Below are 14326 nucleotides of genomic sequence, written 5' to 3' on the forward strand. Positions count from 1 at the left end.
AACTGAACATGGACAAAACAAAAATCATCTTTCCCCATCTCACTCTACTCTTCCACCAGACCTATCCATCAACGACAATGGCTGCTAACTTTCCCCAGTCCCGCATGCTCGGTGCCTCGGGGTGATCCTCGACTCTGCCCTCTCTTTCAAGCCACATATCCAAGCCCTTACCTCCTCCTGCCAACTCAAACTCAAAAATATTTCCCGGATCCATGCATTCCTTGACCATGAAAACACAAAAAGCTCTAGTGCACGCCCCTATCTCCCATCTCCACTACTGCAACCTCCTACTCGCTGGCCTCCCCTCTATCACTCTTGCACCACTCCAGTCCATCCTACACTCTGCTGCCCTACTATTCCACTTGTCTCCTCTCTCTGCCAAGCCCTTCACTGGCTTCCTATTGTCCAGAGGCTCCAATTCAAAACCCTAACTATGACATACAAATCATCTACAACCTGTCTCCTCCATACATCTGTGACAGACTCTCCCGGTACTTACCTACAAGCAACCTTCGATCCTCTCAAGATCTCCTTCTCTACTCCCCTCTTATCTCTTGTTCCCACAACCGCATACAAGACTTCTCCCATGTTTTCCCCCATACTCTGGAACTCTCTACCCCAACATCAGACTCTCGCCTACCACGGAAACCTTCAAAAAGAACCTGAAGACCCACCTCTTCCGACAAGCCTAGAACCTGCAGTGATCCTCAGTCTACTGAACCGCCGCACGACCAGCTCTACTCTCACCTAGTGTATCCTCAATCATCCCTTGCAGACTGAGCCCTCGCAGGCAGGATCCTCTCTCTTTCTATAGGTGTGTACCTTGTTTAGCTCATGTTTATTGTACTTTATATTTGCCCCTTTCAATTGTAAAGTGCCATGGAATAAATGGTGCTATAAATATGAATAAAATAGATGGCAGCGCTTTGCACGCAGTGAACACTTCCACTGCCACTTCCAGATTGTGTGCACCCGGCCTAAGGACCACGAACAGCCACAAAGGCCAGGTCTACAAGGGCTAAAAGTGTAGAAACTGCCACAAGTTCAACATGAAAATCTGCTTTGAAAGTAAAGTATAACGTATTTAAGAGTGCTACAGAATAAGTCACATAAGGTGAAAACGCTCATTTTAAGACATTTTCCATGGATATCAAGCCATTGCCACAGCTGAACGTATCTGCAGTGTGCAAATGACTAAAGTATTGCAGCTTGCATCAAGCAGGGACACAATTTTGAATGCCTTTTCTTGCTCTAGACAGGACACATACAAAACAGCGCACAAATACACAGATTCGTTACAAACAATTCTTAGATGAAAATTATGTCGATTTACGCAAGACTACCACAAATGAAAAAAGAAAGTCAATACAAATCCCCCAAAAAAGGGAAAAAAATTGCAATATTACTTTTATTAAACAGTGTGGTTACACAAACATAAAACACATAAGGACAAAATTAAAAACAAACGGAGGAGCATTCAGTCCAAAAATATATAAAAATTCCCCGATACCTCAAGGGAGTACAATTTTCCATGACTGGTAACATGTTAAAAGTTTTTTGATTTTGCAGGTAAAACATCTAGAAATCAGACTGTGTGTGCGTGTCTCTATACACGAACCTTAGGGGGTGGCACTGACCTTATGCCACTTTGTTGTTTTGTTATACTTTTGAATAACTTTTCAACAATAAAATACTCATGTAGTCTATGTCCCGCTGGACTCCTTTTGTATTACCTCTATACTTTTCCCTAACTAGTAGCGGCCAAGGATCAGTCATTTTTTCTGGACATTACGTTCACAGATGGAATAAATGTGCACCCTGACAATGAAATCTAAGCTTCTGACTTACAGCCACAGCAGATAACGCTACTTGGAATGGTAGATCATCATCGATTACATACACGGCAACCTTTAGAGATAGCCTTGATTGGAGCAGGAGTGAAGATCTGACAAACATATGATGTTTATGGTTGTGTGCAAAAGCTTTGGCTCAATTATATTCCAAGAAATAAGTAGGTCAGTGGCTGCCGAATACTTCCGTGATCAGGGCTACACCCATAAGGAAGGACTTGGCCCCGGTGAGCATACTGACAAGAAAAATGATATCACACCAAGGCGGATTGGAAAGAAAAACAGGAAACGCAGAGAGCGAGAATGCTGCAGTATCAGACGCAAAAAGACTGGTAGGCGATTTACAAGGGAGCTGCAGGAACAGCAATGCACTAATAGAGTGATTAACTTTAGGCCTCTTTCACACATCAGTTTTTTGGCGTCAGTCACAATCGGTCGGCTCGAAGGATCCGTTGCAGTTTGTGAAAAACTGATGCGACGAATCTGTTTTTTTCTACGGATCCGTCGCGTCTTTTTTTCATCCGTTTCTTGACGGATCCGTTTTTTAAAACACAGACAGATAAGGGATAGACATATATATATGGCTATATATATATATATATATATATATATATATATATATATATATATATATATATCTCTATCTATCTATATCTATGGCTATATATCAGGGCTGTGGAGTCGGTAAGCCAAACCTGCGACTCCAACTCCGACATATATTGCTTATATTTAAGTGAAAAATGTATTGTAGTACAATGTGAACATCAGACATTTAATCATTTCTATGATCCAATAATCAACATATTTAGATAGAACATAATATCTATTTATTGGAATACAACTTTAGAACAAAAAAACTAATAAATTGTAAATATGTAATACACTGTATACATGTATACGGTACAGACCAAAGTTTGGACACACCTTCTCATTCAAAGAGTTTTCTTTATTTTCATGACTATGAAAATTGTAGATTCATTCTGAAGGCATCAAAACAATGAATTAACACATGTGGAATTATATAATTAAAGTGTGAAACAACTGAAAATATGTCTTATATTCTAGATTCTTCAAAGTAGCCACCTTTTGCTTTGATTAATGCTTTGCACACGCTTGGCATTCTCTTGATGAGCTTCAAGTGGTAGTCACCAGAAATGGTCTTCCAACAGTCTTGAAGGAGTTCCCAGAGATGCTTAGCACTTGTTGGCCCTTTTGCCTTCACTCTGCGGTCCAGCTCACCCCAAACCATCTCGATTGGGTTCAGGTCTGGTGACTGTGGAGGCCAGGTCATCAGGCGTAACACCCCATCACTCTCCTTCTTGGTCAAATAGCCCTTACACAGCCTGGAGGTGTGTTTGAGGCCATTGTCCTGTTGAAAAATAAATGATGGTCCAACTAAACACAAACCGGATGGAATAGCATGCCGCTGCAAGATGCTGTGGTAGCCATGCTGGTTCAGTATGCCTTCAATTTTGAATAAATCCCCAACAGTGTCACCAGCAAAGCAGCCCCACACCATCACACCTCCTCCTCCATGCTTCACGGTGGGAACCAGGCATGTAGAGTCCATCCGTTCACCTTTTCTGCGTCGCACAAAGACATGGTGGTTGGAACCAAAGATCTCAAATTTGGACTCATCAGACCAAAGCACAGATTTCCATTGGTCTAATGGCCATTCCTTGTTCTCTAGCCCAAACAAGTCTCTTCTGCTTGTGGCCTGTCCTTAGCAGTAGTTTCCTAGCAGCTATTTTACCATGAAGGCCTGCTGCACTAAGTCTCCTCTTAACAGTTGTTGTAGAGATGTGTCTGCTGCTAGAACTCTGTGTGGCATTGACCTGGTCTCTATTCTGAACTGCTGTTAACCTGCGATTTCTGAGAGGCTGGTGACTAGGATGAACTTATCCTCCGCAGCAGAGGAGACTCTTGGTCTTCTTTTCCTGGGGCGGTCCTCATGTGAGCCAGTTTCTTTGTAGCGCTTGATGGTTTTTGCCAATGCACTTGGGGACACTTTCAAAGTTTTCCCAATTTTTCGGACTGACTAACCTTCATTTCTTAAAGTAATGATGGCCACTCGTTTTCTTTACTCAGCTGCTTTTTTCTTGCCATAATACAAATTCTAACAGTCTATTCAGTAGGACTATCACCTGTGTATCCACCAGACTTCTGCACAACACAACTGATGGTCCCAACCTCATTTATAAGGCAAGAAATCTCACTTATTAAACCTGACAGGGCACACCTGTGAAGTGAAAACCATTTCCGGTGACTACCTCTTGAAGCTCATCAAGAGAATGCCAAGAGTGTGCAAAGCAGAAATCAAAGCAAAAGGTGGCTACTTTCAAGAACCTAGAATATAAGACATACAGTATTTTCAGTTGTTTCATACTGAAGACGAGCAATGCCTGTCCTGGGTGTCCTTTTGGGCAGCTATGAGGTGTACCTGACTGGTGCTAAAAAAAAAAAAAAAGGAGTGTTAGTCTGTGTGCTATCCGGCTTTCATTGTTTTTGGTACAGATATGATATGGATAGACAGATATGGATAAATGGATATATAGATAGCAAAAGCAGATTAGAAATCTGCTCTATTGAAAACATTATCTATGAGCTCAAAAACCTTTCAGGTGATGCGGTTTTTTAAAAAGCTGATCTGCTTTTGCAACTGAAGAACGTATCCTCAAAAAACGCAGGAAAAACGCTGTGTGTGAATGTAGCCTTAGATCAGGAATAGAACAGCCATTTATAGGACACTTCATAACTTTCCCAAATTCCTATGAAAAAATATTCAGCATATTCTGCATTGAACTACTGTACCCAATTTATTATATATTTTCGGAGACGGTCCATTTTATACCGACTCCAACTCCACCAAAATGAGCTCCGACTCCACAGCCCTGCTATATATATCTATGGCTATATATCTAAGGCGTCCATTTTAGCAGACGATGGACGGCGACGGATCCGTCGCTGTCCTTTTCGACGGAGATAGAAAATGTTCCTATGTGCATCGTCTCCGGCCGACGGACAAAGAATTTCCGACGGATCCGTTGGATGAAACGTGCGGCCATCCGTCGCTAATACAAGTCAATGAGAAAAAAACGGATCCAGCGGCATCAGTTACTGGATCCACTTTTTCCAAAATTCGATGGATTGTGACTGATGGCAAAAAACTGATGTGTGTAAGAAGCCTTAATTGCCATTTTTAGGGGCAAGAATGATCCAATAAGAAAAAAAAACTAAACAAGGGAGAATCAAAAATGCACCTATCAGTCCATCAGCAGACATGTCCTTTAACGACCTATCACAAGTCAGCCTGTCTTGGTTCATCTTCCTAGGTTAAGCAACCAATAGCTAAATCGGTAGAAAGAGGAGGGCGTCAAGGCTGCCAATCCATACCCGCTAATCACTAAAAAAGAGGCAATAGTGCCAAGAGACTGCTGCGCTCAGCTTTTTCAGAGGGGTTTCCAAGCTTCCATACCATTTTGCTTCACCATTTGGAGAGTCCATCCCCTTTGATGTGGCATATCGCCTAAAGAGGTTTTGACCTGAAAATTAAACCTGCATATTAAAAGGGAATTTGTCTGGAGTGTCAACACACTTAAGCCGTCTATATGGGCATGTAGGTCAAAGGAAGATGAATAACATTATATTTGCAATCGGATGTCTTATTTCAGAGAAATCCCTGTTTTCTTTACAGCTGAATTAAATATCAAGGAAAGATCTATGGGCCGGACATAGATTTCCATGAGAGTCTGTCTCCAGAGTTTAATTGAAAAGAACGTTGGTTTTACCAGTGTGAGACATGTAATGACTGACAGTCTTCTCTCATGATCTACATGTCTCACACTGGTAACGCCCTCTTTCATTTCTAATAATCTCTGGAGGCAAATTCTTAGGGAGATCAGTGTCCGGCCTATAGAGCTCAACAGCTCATTTATATGTTAAGAAAAAAAAGTGGATTTCTCTGGAATAAGACATCAGGTATCAAGCTATCATGTTATTAGGCTTCCTATGACCTACATGCCCATATAGACTGCTTATGAGGGATGATCCTATTGACAGTCACCTTAAATGGTAGTCTGTCACAAGTATATGCCATTACTTTAGGAATGGTGGTGGTCTGACCCCCATTGATCCTGAAAATGTAGAGTTTGTAGCACTACAAACCAGCATGGCCTCCGATTCACAATCAGGATAAGAACATGCAACTCCGTTATATTAGTGTCAAATTAGAAATACAAAATATATTAAGCATCCTCAAACAAGAGAAGTAAAGATATCACTAGTGTTGGACTCTGTGGCCAAACCAATAGCTAGAAAGAAGGGGTTTCTGCAGGAAATAGAACTGAGATATATCAGCCTAAACTTATTTCAATCCAGTAAGAAAATTGTATATCTATGTATGTATTATCCAACAGACACCCTTCACACACATATGGGGAAGGTTATTACTTAGCATGAAATCCAGTGGCTTTAAAGCATATTAATGTCCAACTGCAGGAATATCTGCTCATATAATCCACAGGATTATGGGACCAGCGCATATGCTCGGCCCACAGTACAAGCTGCTCCAGTGTCTAGGATAGCAGGGAACAGATTTCTCTCGGCCAGGTCCATGTAACAAAGACTTTTTGTCATTTAGAGGAGACGACTGCTGTAACCATTAGTGTTACATACCTAAAATACCAAGTGAGCACTGACAAGTCCTAAAATGGTTAGGCTGAAAACTATTACTCTGGGGCGGCCCATACAGACCTCAGGAACCTGGGGAGGCAACAGGTACAAATTGGAGGCCAATGGCCAATTTCTCTGGCACATATTGCAGGTTCTTACCAAGAGTGTTGGAGGTACTAACATAAGGAACCATCACTGGCAGCCACAATATGGAACTGCATTACCAATTTCCCAATAAAAGATGGCCATCCGCTACCCTTCGTGGAGAGATTCAGCCCTTCTTATAAACTAGGTTGCATCCTCTAGATATCAGTGTAGGATTAGAAGACAGTGTACGGGACAGATGTGGCATTCAGGAGTGCGGCAATGCTACGCTTCATGTTAAAGGGAACCTTCTGTAAAACATTGAGTGCTGTTGTGGCTATTCACTCCCCATTGCATCAATTTGGAGTGTGCGGTGCTCAACAAGCAGCGCTCTAGGGCTCTCAAGTCCCTAGAAACAGATACAACTGCTGATGTCTGTCATTACTGTAGATCGATAGAGGAACTAGCCACTAACCATGGAGCAGATAAGCTGGTGGAAAGTACTGTTATACATAGAGGAACGTGGCCTCCAGATCTCCGCACCTCCAGTATACAGACGGTTACATGGCACTGTGAGGGGCAGGGGGCACTGGCTGGGGAGCTTACACTGCATGTCATCGCCAGCTCCTGTGACATTCATTTACTTGACAAGTCAAAGCACAAAACTATTACTGGTAAAGGGGACATACCCGTGAACAGCTGAGGGCTAAGGGCCTCAAATAGAAGCAAAATGGGCAGCTTTTGCCAAGTGAATGTGTCTTATATTAACATGAGCCGCCATTGAGCCTGTAGTGTCAGTAGGGTCATAAGCCACAATCATCCAGCGAGACTAGCCCCAAGAACTTAGATGACAGTATTCTTCATTAGTATTTATAAGCCAAAACGTTCAAAATGTGCAAATCTTCCAAATAGGCTGAACTTTGAACTGTCTGAATGAGGTCTTCAGCTGCGGCACGCAGGGCAAAAATATCTGCCCAAAAACCTTCAGATTTAACATCAGAAGAAGAGTCATCCACATCGCTGGTGCTGGGATCATGGGTAGATTCCCTATTTCCAAATCCACGTGAATTTACATTATGGATCTAAAACACATCTGCATTTTATGAGACAAAAGCAGATGATTTCCATCCTACTTTAATTTGTTTTCCATGGACCCTTTGACCTTAAATGGGGTGACTAAGGCATTTAGACTGAAAGATCACTGAGCACAAGTGGCAAGAACGCTCATGTTACGACAATGTTTCTGTGTAAACAGGTTGCTGATCACCTAAAGAGCAAAAAGTGCTTGCTCATTGGGTGAAATGATCCTTTGTACAGCACACTCATTCTCAGCGGTACACCGTCCTATATAAACAGGACTCCGCACTGCATTAAATGACTGCCAAATGGTAAGTTTACTGCTGCCGTTTGCTCCATGTAAACAGACCCTGGACTAATGATCAAACATATGGGAATTCTTTTGAAAATCACATGTAATTTAGCCATTTGCTGATGCTGATATATAGTAATGGACAGGCATGTGCACCATCGCTCCAATCATTCTCTATAAGTCATGGAAGAAGCAGAGCGCCACATTCTGCAACTGAATTCAGATCAGGGGACCTGTGGGGCGTTTGTGCGCTGCAGGTCCGTACTCAAGAGAGCAAAAGATGGATGTGTGAAAGGTGTAGTCTGATGTGATGAATGGCACTGCCATTACTATGGCAGACGTTATATGTACATTGGACTATGTGCCCTATGTGTCCAATGGGTGCCATTATAGTATGGCAGACAAAAACTGCCATACTATATGCACAATATATGGGCTTTTCTATGGGTACAGAAAAACTATGGAAATAATAGGTATTGATGCACGGCTATTGCTCAGAGGCAACAAACCCATGCCAAATGCTGCATGAAGATGGGAACAGGAGGTACAAATATGCCCTCATTATTAGTATCTAGCCAACAACGAGCATCCTGTGAGTGGAAACGTCTCATGTGCACCAGTTTTTACTACAGTAAGGATTTCTCTGCGGCACATGACACTACTATGTAAAAACGGGCGGCACGGTGGCTCAGTGGTTAGCACTGCAACCTTGCAGCGCTGGGGTCCTGGGTTCATATCCCACCAAGGACAAAATGTGCAAGGAGTTCTTCTCCCCGTGTTTGTGTGGGTTTCCTCCCACATTCCCAAAGACATACTGAAGGCAAGATTAAAAACACAAAAAAAAAAAAAAAAAGAGATCATAGCTATTACACCATATCAGGGAGCCCCCACCCCCCTTAGATTGCTAAGTATTATGCATTTAGCCATGTGGATGGTTCTGTCTGCATTTAATTAACCTATTCGGGTCCTCTTAGGGTACCGATGCACCAGCGATCCCGACAACAATATGGATCACTGGTGCATCGCTAAGTGGTCGCTAGTGAGCTGCCACACAGGCAGATCTCACCAGTGACATCGCTGGGGTCGGGGGTCGCTACTTACCTGTCACACCAGGCGATCCTGATGTCCTCCCGCCCGCGTCCACGCGTCGCTCGTCGGCGCCACAGGAAGCACCCGACGAGAAATGGTCCAGGACGTTCTCGCGCGATCAGCGATAATCAGTGGGGGAGCTGGTCAGAGGTAAGTATCAGACATAGAGTTATCGCTAGCAATATCACTGCTGCGTCACAAAACCAGTGACGTTATAGCGGTATTGCTAGCGATCTCGCTGTGTGTAATGGGGGCTTTAGAATACTCTGTGACGTATCTTATTAGAATGCATTGTGCTGGCAGCACATCCTTTAAATAGAGTGTTTATAAAAGGGCTTCTGTGTATACAAAGATCTTACGTGACATCTGTGTTTTGTGCAAGTTGAGGGTTCACTATATTGATAACCTTATTTTCAGTGAGCTTAAATATTCATTTGGTTAGCGGGGATTGAATAGAACCCATTAATATTTGATGTTGCCCACTCCTTTAGAAATTGGCACAATATTGTCCTGATGTCAATGGTTTCGCATTTGCCAATGTGGAAAAAAAAAAGCCTCATTCCTAATCCCATTTCTAAATGCATTACCTGATACACAGCGTCCACAGCCCTACGGTCCTACAGGAAGCGACCCTCTAAAAATAGTCCAATGTACAGTGAGCGTGTCAGCTCTGTGCAGGGACAGAAATATCCAAGGACGCTGGCAGTCGAGCTGTCCGAGAAGTTTTGTTTACAGGGCAAGATTCCCAGGATTAGAGGGACGAGAGGACCAAAGACCAAATGTGCTGAGACGACAGCGAGAGAATGGTAACTAGGAAACTGTGGACAGAGACCTAGGATGACTGTAAATATTACCATGCAGCAGAAGAAACATGGAGGAAGCCATCCGCTGGGAGGGAATGGTAGAGCTGGCGCCCAAACGAGGTTCTGAGAAAGGGGGCACAGAGCCAATCCTGTGATCGCACGAAAAATTACTTATAGGAAAGGATGGGATAGACATAGGGGGGGGGGGGACAAGCAAACTGCAGCAGTGGGTGCACGAAGCATCAATGCGGGAAATAACGGGAGCAGGAGCCACAAAATGGGAGGCAGCGAGCACTGCTGGGGAGAATGGCAACTATTGTACAGGCTCAGACGGCAGCAGCGACCCAAGAACAGATATGCAGGGAGAGGAGACGTCACTGAAGACAATACTGGGGGCAACATCGGTTGATCCCTCCTGGGGGCCCAGCTAGGGACCACGGCGATCCCCACCGGGAGGTATAGCTGGGGGCAATCCAGGCAATCCCTCCAGCTAGGAGGGGACAATACCGGGCGATCTCTCCTGTGGGGGGCAGCTGGGGACAGTATCAGGCATTATCCCCCTAGGGGGGCAGCTGGGGACAATCCAGGCAATCGCCACAGACAGGGGGACAATACAGGGCGCTCTCCCCTGTGGGGGGCAGCTGGGGACAGTATCGGGCATTATCCCCCTAGGGGGGCAGCTGGGGACAATACAGGCAATCCCCACAGACAGGGGGACAATACCGGGCGCTCTCCCCTGTGGGGGGCAACTGGGGACAGTATCGGTCATTATCCCCCTAGGGGGGCAGCTGGGGACAATCCAGGCAATCGCCACAGACAGGGGGACAATACAGGGCGCTCTCCCCTGTGGGGGGCAGCTGGGGACAGTATCGGGCATTATCCCCCTAGGGGGGCAGCTGGGGACAATCCAGGCAATCCCCACAGACAGGGGGACAATACCGGGCGCTCTCCCCTGTGGGGGGCAGCTGGGGACAGTATCGGGCATTATCCCCCTAGGGGGCAGCTGGGGACAATCCAGGCAATCGCCACAGACAGGGGGACAAAACCGGGCGCTCTCCCCTGTGGGGGGCAGCTGGGGACAGTATCGGGCATTATCCCCCTAGGGGGGCAGCTGGGGACAATCCAGGCAATCGCCACAGACAGGGGGACAATACCGGGCGCTCTCCCCTGTGGGGGGCAGCTGGGGACAGTATCGGGCATTATCCCCCTAGGGGGGCAGCTGGGGACAATCCAGGCAATCCCCACAGACAGGGGGACAATACCGGGCGCTCTCCCCTGTGGGGGGCAGCTGGGGACAATATCAGGCATTATCCCCCTAGGGGGGCAGCTGGGGACAATCCAGGCAATCGCCACAGACAGGGGGACAATACCGGGCTCTCTCCCCTGTGGGGGGCAGCTGGGGACAGTATCGGGCATTATCCCCCTAGGGGGGCAGCTGGGGACAATCCAGGCAATCCCCACAGACAGGGGGACAATACCGGGCGCTCTCCCCTGTGGGGGACAGCTGGGGACAGTATCGGGCATTATCCCCCTAGGGGGGCAGCTGGGCACAATCCAGGCAATCCCCACAGACAGGGGGACAATACCGGGCGCTCTCCCCTGTGGGGGGCAGCTGGGGACAGTATCGGGCATTATCCCCCTAGGGGGGCAGCTGGGGACAATCCAGGCAATCCCCACAGACAGGGGGACAATTCCGGGCGCTCTCCCCTGTGGGGGGCAGCTGGGGACAGTATCGGGCATTATCCCCCTAGGGGGGCAGCTGGAGGACAAGCTGCAGACGACCCGAGCAGGGGCCATGGAGGCCGGCCTGCTGCGGTGGGAGGAGCCGCAGAGACGCTGACACTGGGAGTTCGCGTGAGGTAACGCCATCGCTGTGGTACGGGAAGGGGGCGCCGCACTAGGGAGCGCAGATAGGACCGGCGTCCTGCGCACACAGGTGACGAGAGCCCTATGTAACCCCGCTCGCCGTCTGACACGACCACCACACTCGCTAGCACTCCTTCCCGCCCACCAACCATCTCCCGTACCTGGAAGTCTCGGTCTTCGTTAAACCGGGAGAATCTATCCGCGGCCATCTTCTCGCGTCTGCGGGAGCGACTGTCGCCTCTCTAGAACCCCGCCCACTCGCTGCAAGACGCACAGGATAACCCCGCCCACACGACGGCAGCACGTACTAATTCTCCTGTCATACGTAGGGCTCCGCCCACTGGCTGCTGCAGCGCTCTGACGTCATGACATTGACTAGTGCAGAACTACCCTAGATCCCGTGCGGTCTGAGCGGGGTCACGTGGTGCTGCCCAGCCTGGGAAAGTCCTGTAATCCGCCAGCCGATAATCCAGAACGTGTCCTAATCCGGCGCTTACAAGGCAAACCTCATTGTTTACCAAGGTGAAAGGCGACGTCCGCTGTATCCCGTGACCGCGGGCCGAGCGCAGCCGCAGTGTGCGCACATCATAGTCATGTCTCGCCTGGTGGGAGAACAGCCCCTCCCTTGCCCATTCATGACCGGACAGGTCTCTCTAACCCCTTCATGGCCAGACAGGTTTCTCGCTAACCCCTTCATGACCTGACAGGTCTCTAACCCCTTCATGGCCAGACAGGTTTCTCGCTAACCCCTTCATGGCCAGACAGGTTTCTCGCTAACCTCTTCATGACCTGACAGGTCTCTAACCCCTTCATGGCCAGACAGGTTTCTCGCTAACCTCTTCATGACCTGACAGGTCTTTCTAGCCCCTTCATGGCCGGACAGGTCTCTCAATTAACCCTTCATGGCCAGACAGGTTTCTCACTAACCCCTTCATGACCGGACAGGTCTCTCGCTAACCCCTTCATGACCGGACAGGTTTCTCGCTAACCCTTTCATGACCGGACAGGTCTTCCACTAAGGCTGGTTTCACATTAGCGTATATGCGCGCAGCGTTAGATCTGCCTTTGTCATGCGTACATACATGGTGCCCGCAGGGACATGCGTTTGCGTGTGTTTGCATGCCATGCGTACACATGCGTCATTTCGCTGCTCGGCGAACGCAACATGTTGCATTAATTGAGTTGTCAACTATGCACAAGCATGCGGCTGAGTGCGTCAAAAAACCGCATTACTGTCTATGGGAGCGCAATGTTACGCAAGGACATGTGTACTTCAGACGGAACATGCCCAGGAAGCTGTTTTTCGCCACACTAAGGGGTTTATAAGGTGGTGAGGACACCGCAAGTTCATCCTCTCAAGACTCTGGATCCGAGCATACTACGCTGGATGGAAGTATAGAAGCTTTGGAAATGTCTGCCTGTCTTTGCATTCTATACTTCAAACCACTGAAGAACATAAACAAGTATACCATGCCAGGAAAGTTAATAAGTCTTTATTAGTAGTAGACTAATGTATAAAAATTAATATACAAAATACAATTTCAAGATCACTACAAACATATAATAGGAGTAGACAACGCCAAAAGCCCGACCTCCTGCTTATGTAAACATAGTGCACATTTGTTAATCACAGACATAACCATAAGCTAATTAGCATTCCCTTAGTATTGGCTATCAGTACACGAAAGGTTCCATTGTGTTGCCTAAAGGCCCTTTTACATTTAGCGATGCACCAGTGATCCGACCAGCGATCCGACCCGGTCAGGATCGCTGGTGCATCGCTAAATGATCGCTAGTGAGCTTTCACACAGAATCACAGCGATGCAGCAGCGACGCAGCGGACGATACCTTTCACACACAGCGATCCAGACGTCCTCCCGCCCGCCTCCACGCGTCACTCGTCACAGCAGGAAGCCCCAGCAGGAAGCGCCCGATGAGAAATGGAGCCGCCCGATCTCGCACGATCAGCGATGGCCAGCGGGGGAGCCGGTCGGAGGCAAGTATCACACATAGCGATATCACTATAACGTCACAAAATCAGTGACGTTTTAGCGATATTGCTAGCGATATCGCTATGTGTAAAACCCCCTTAAGAATGGCTACTGTAGTAAAAAGCTAAGTCTGGGCACTTACATGTGAATAGTGGTCTGCTAATGCGGTCCTCCACAAGCGCCTCAACGCGCTTTTCGTCCCTTTATCAGGAGGAGAACGCTGTGAGGAAGGGATGTGCATCTTAAATATTGTCGGCGGTGATTGTGAATCGGGTACCGCTGTGTGGCAATAAGATATCCGGGTCATTACGTATTCACTTCCCATAGTGTATCACGCATGCGCCGTGTAGCGATACCGCTGTGTAGCGCTGTATAGCGATAGAGTATCCGGGGCATTATATGATCACTTCCTGTAAGTATCGCGCGTGCGTCGCTGATATACTCCATCCTCCCGACGCCATGATTTGCGGCCGTGGAACGCAGAAAACGACATGGGCCGTCACAGTGATTGCGCATGCGTCCTGCCTCCAATGCCCGCTTGTCATGACATCGATGGAGCAAGCAACAGCGCACGCGTCATACAGGAAGTGCCAGTGAATGGAG

The 14326-nt window shown here is 47.1% G+C and overlaps 1 protein-coding gene across 2 annotated transcripts in view; it reads right to left on the bottom strand.

Annotated features, from left to right (window-relative positions):
- GPATCH8 (G-patch domain containing 8) overlaps positions 1-12040 on the bottom strand; it is a 69746-nt gene extending 57706 nt beyond the window's left edge. For both annotated transcript variants that reach the window (XM_073572843.1, XM_073572842.1), the window contains exon 1: positions 11894-12040. In XM_073572843.1, the coding sequence (XP_073428944.1) occupies positions 11894-11941 (48 nt within the window). In that variant the 5' untranslated portion in view covers positions 11942-12040. The remainder of the gene's footprint in view (positions 1-11893) is intronic.
- Positions 12041-14326: the final 2286 nt, after the last annotated feature.

This window comes from Dendrobates tinctorius, unplaced genomic scaffold (assembly GCF_039654945.1).
Source record: "Dendrobates tinctorius isolate UK_male_01 unplaced genomic scaffold, ASM3965494v1 ptg000032l, whole genome shotgun sequence".
NCBI classification, from domain to species: domain Eukaryota; kingdom Metazoa; phylum Chordata; class Amphibia; order Anura; family Dendrobatidae; genus Dendrobates; species Dendrobates tinctorius.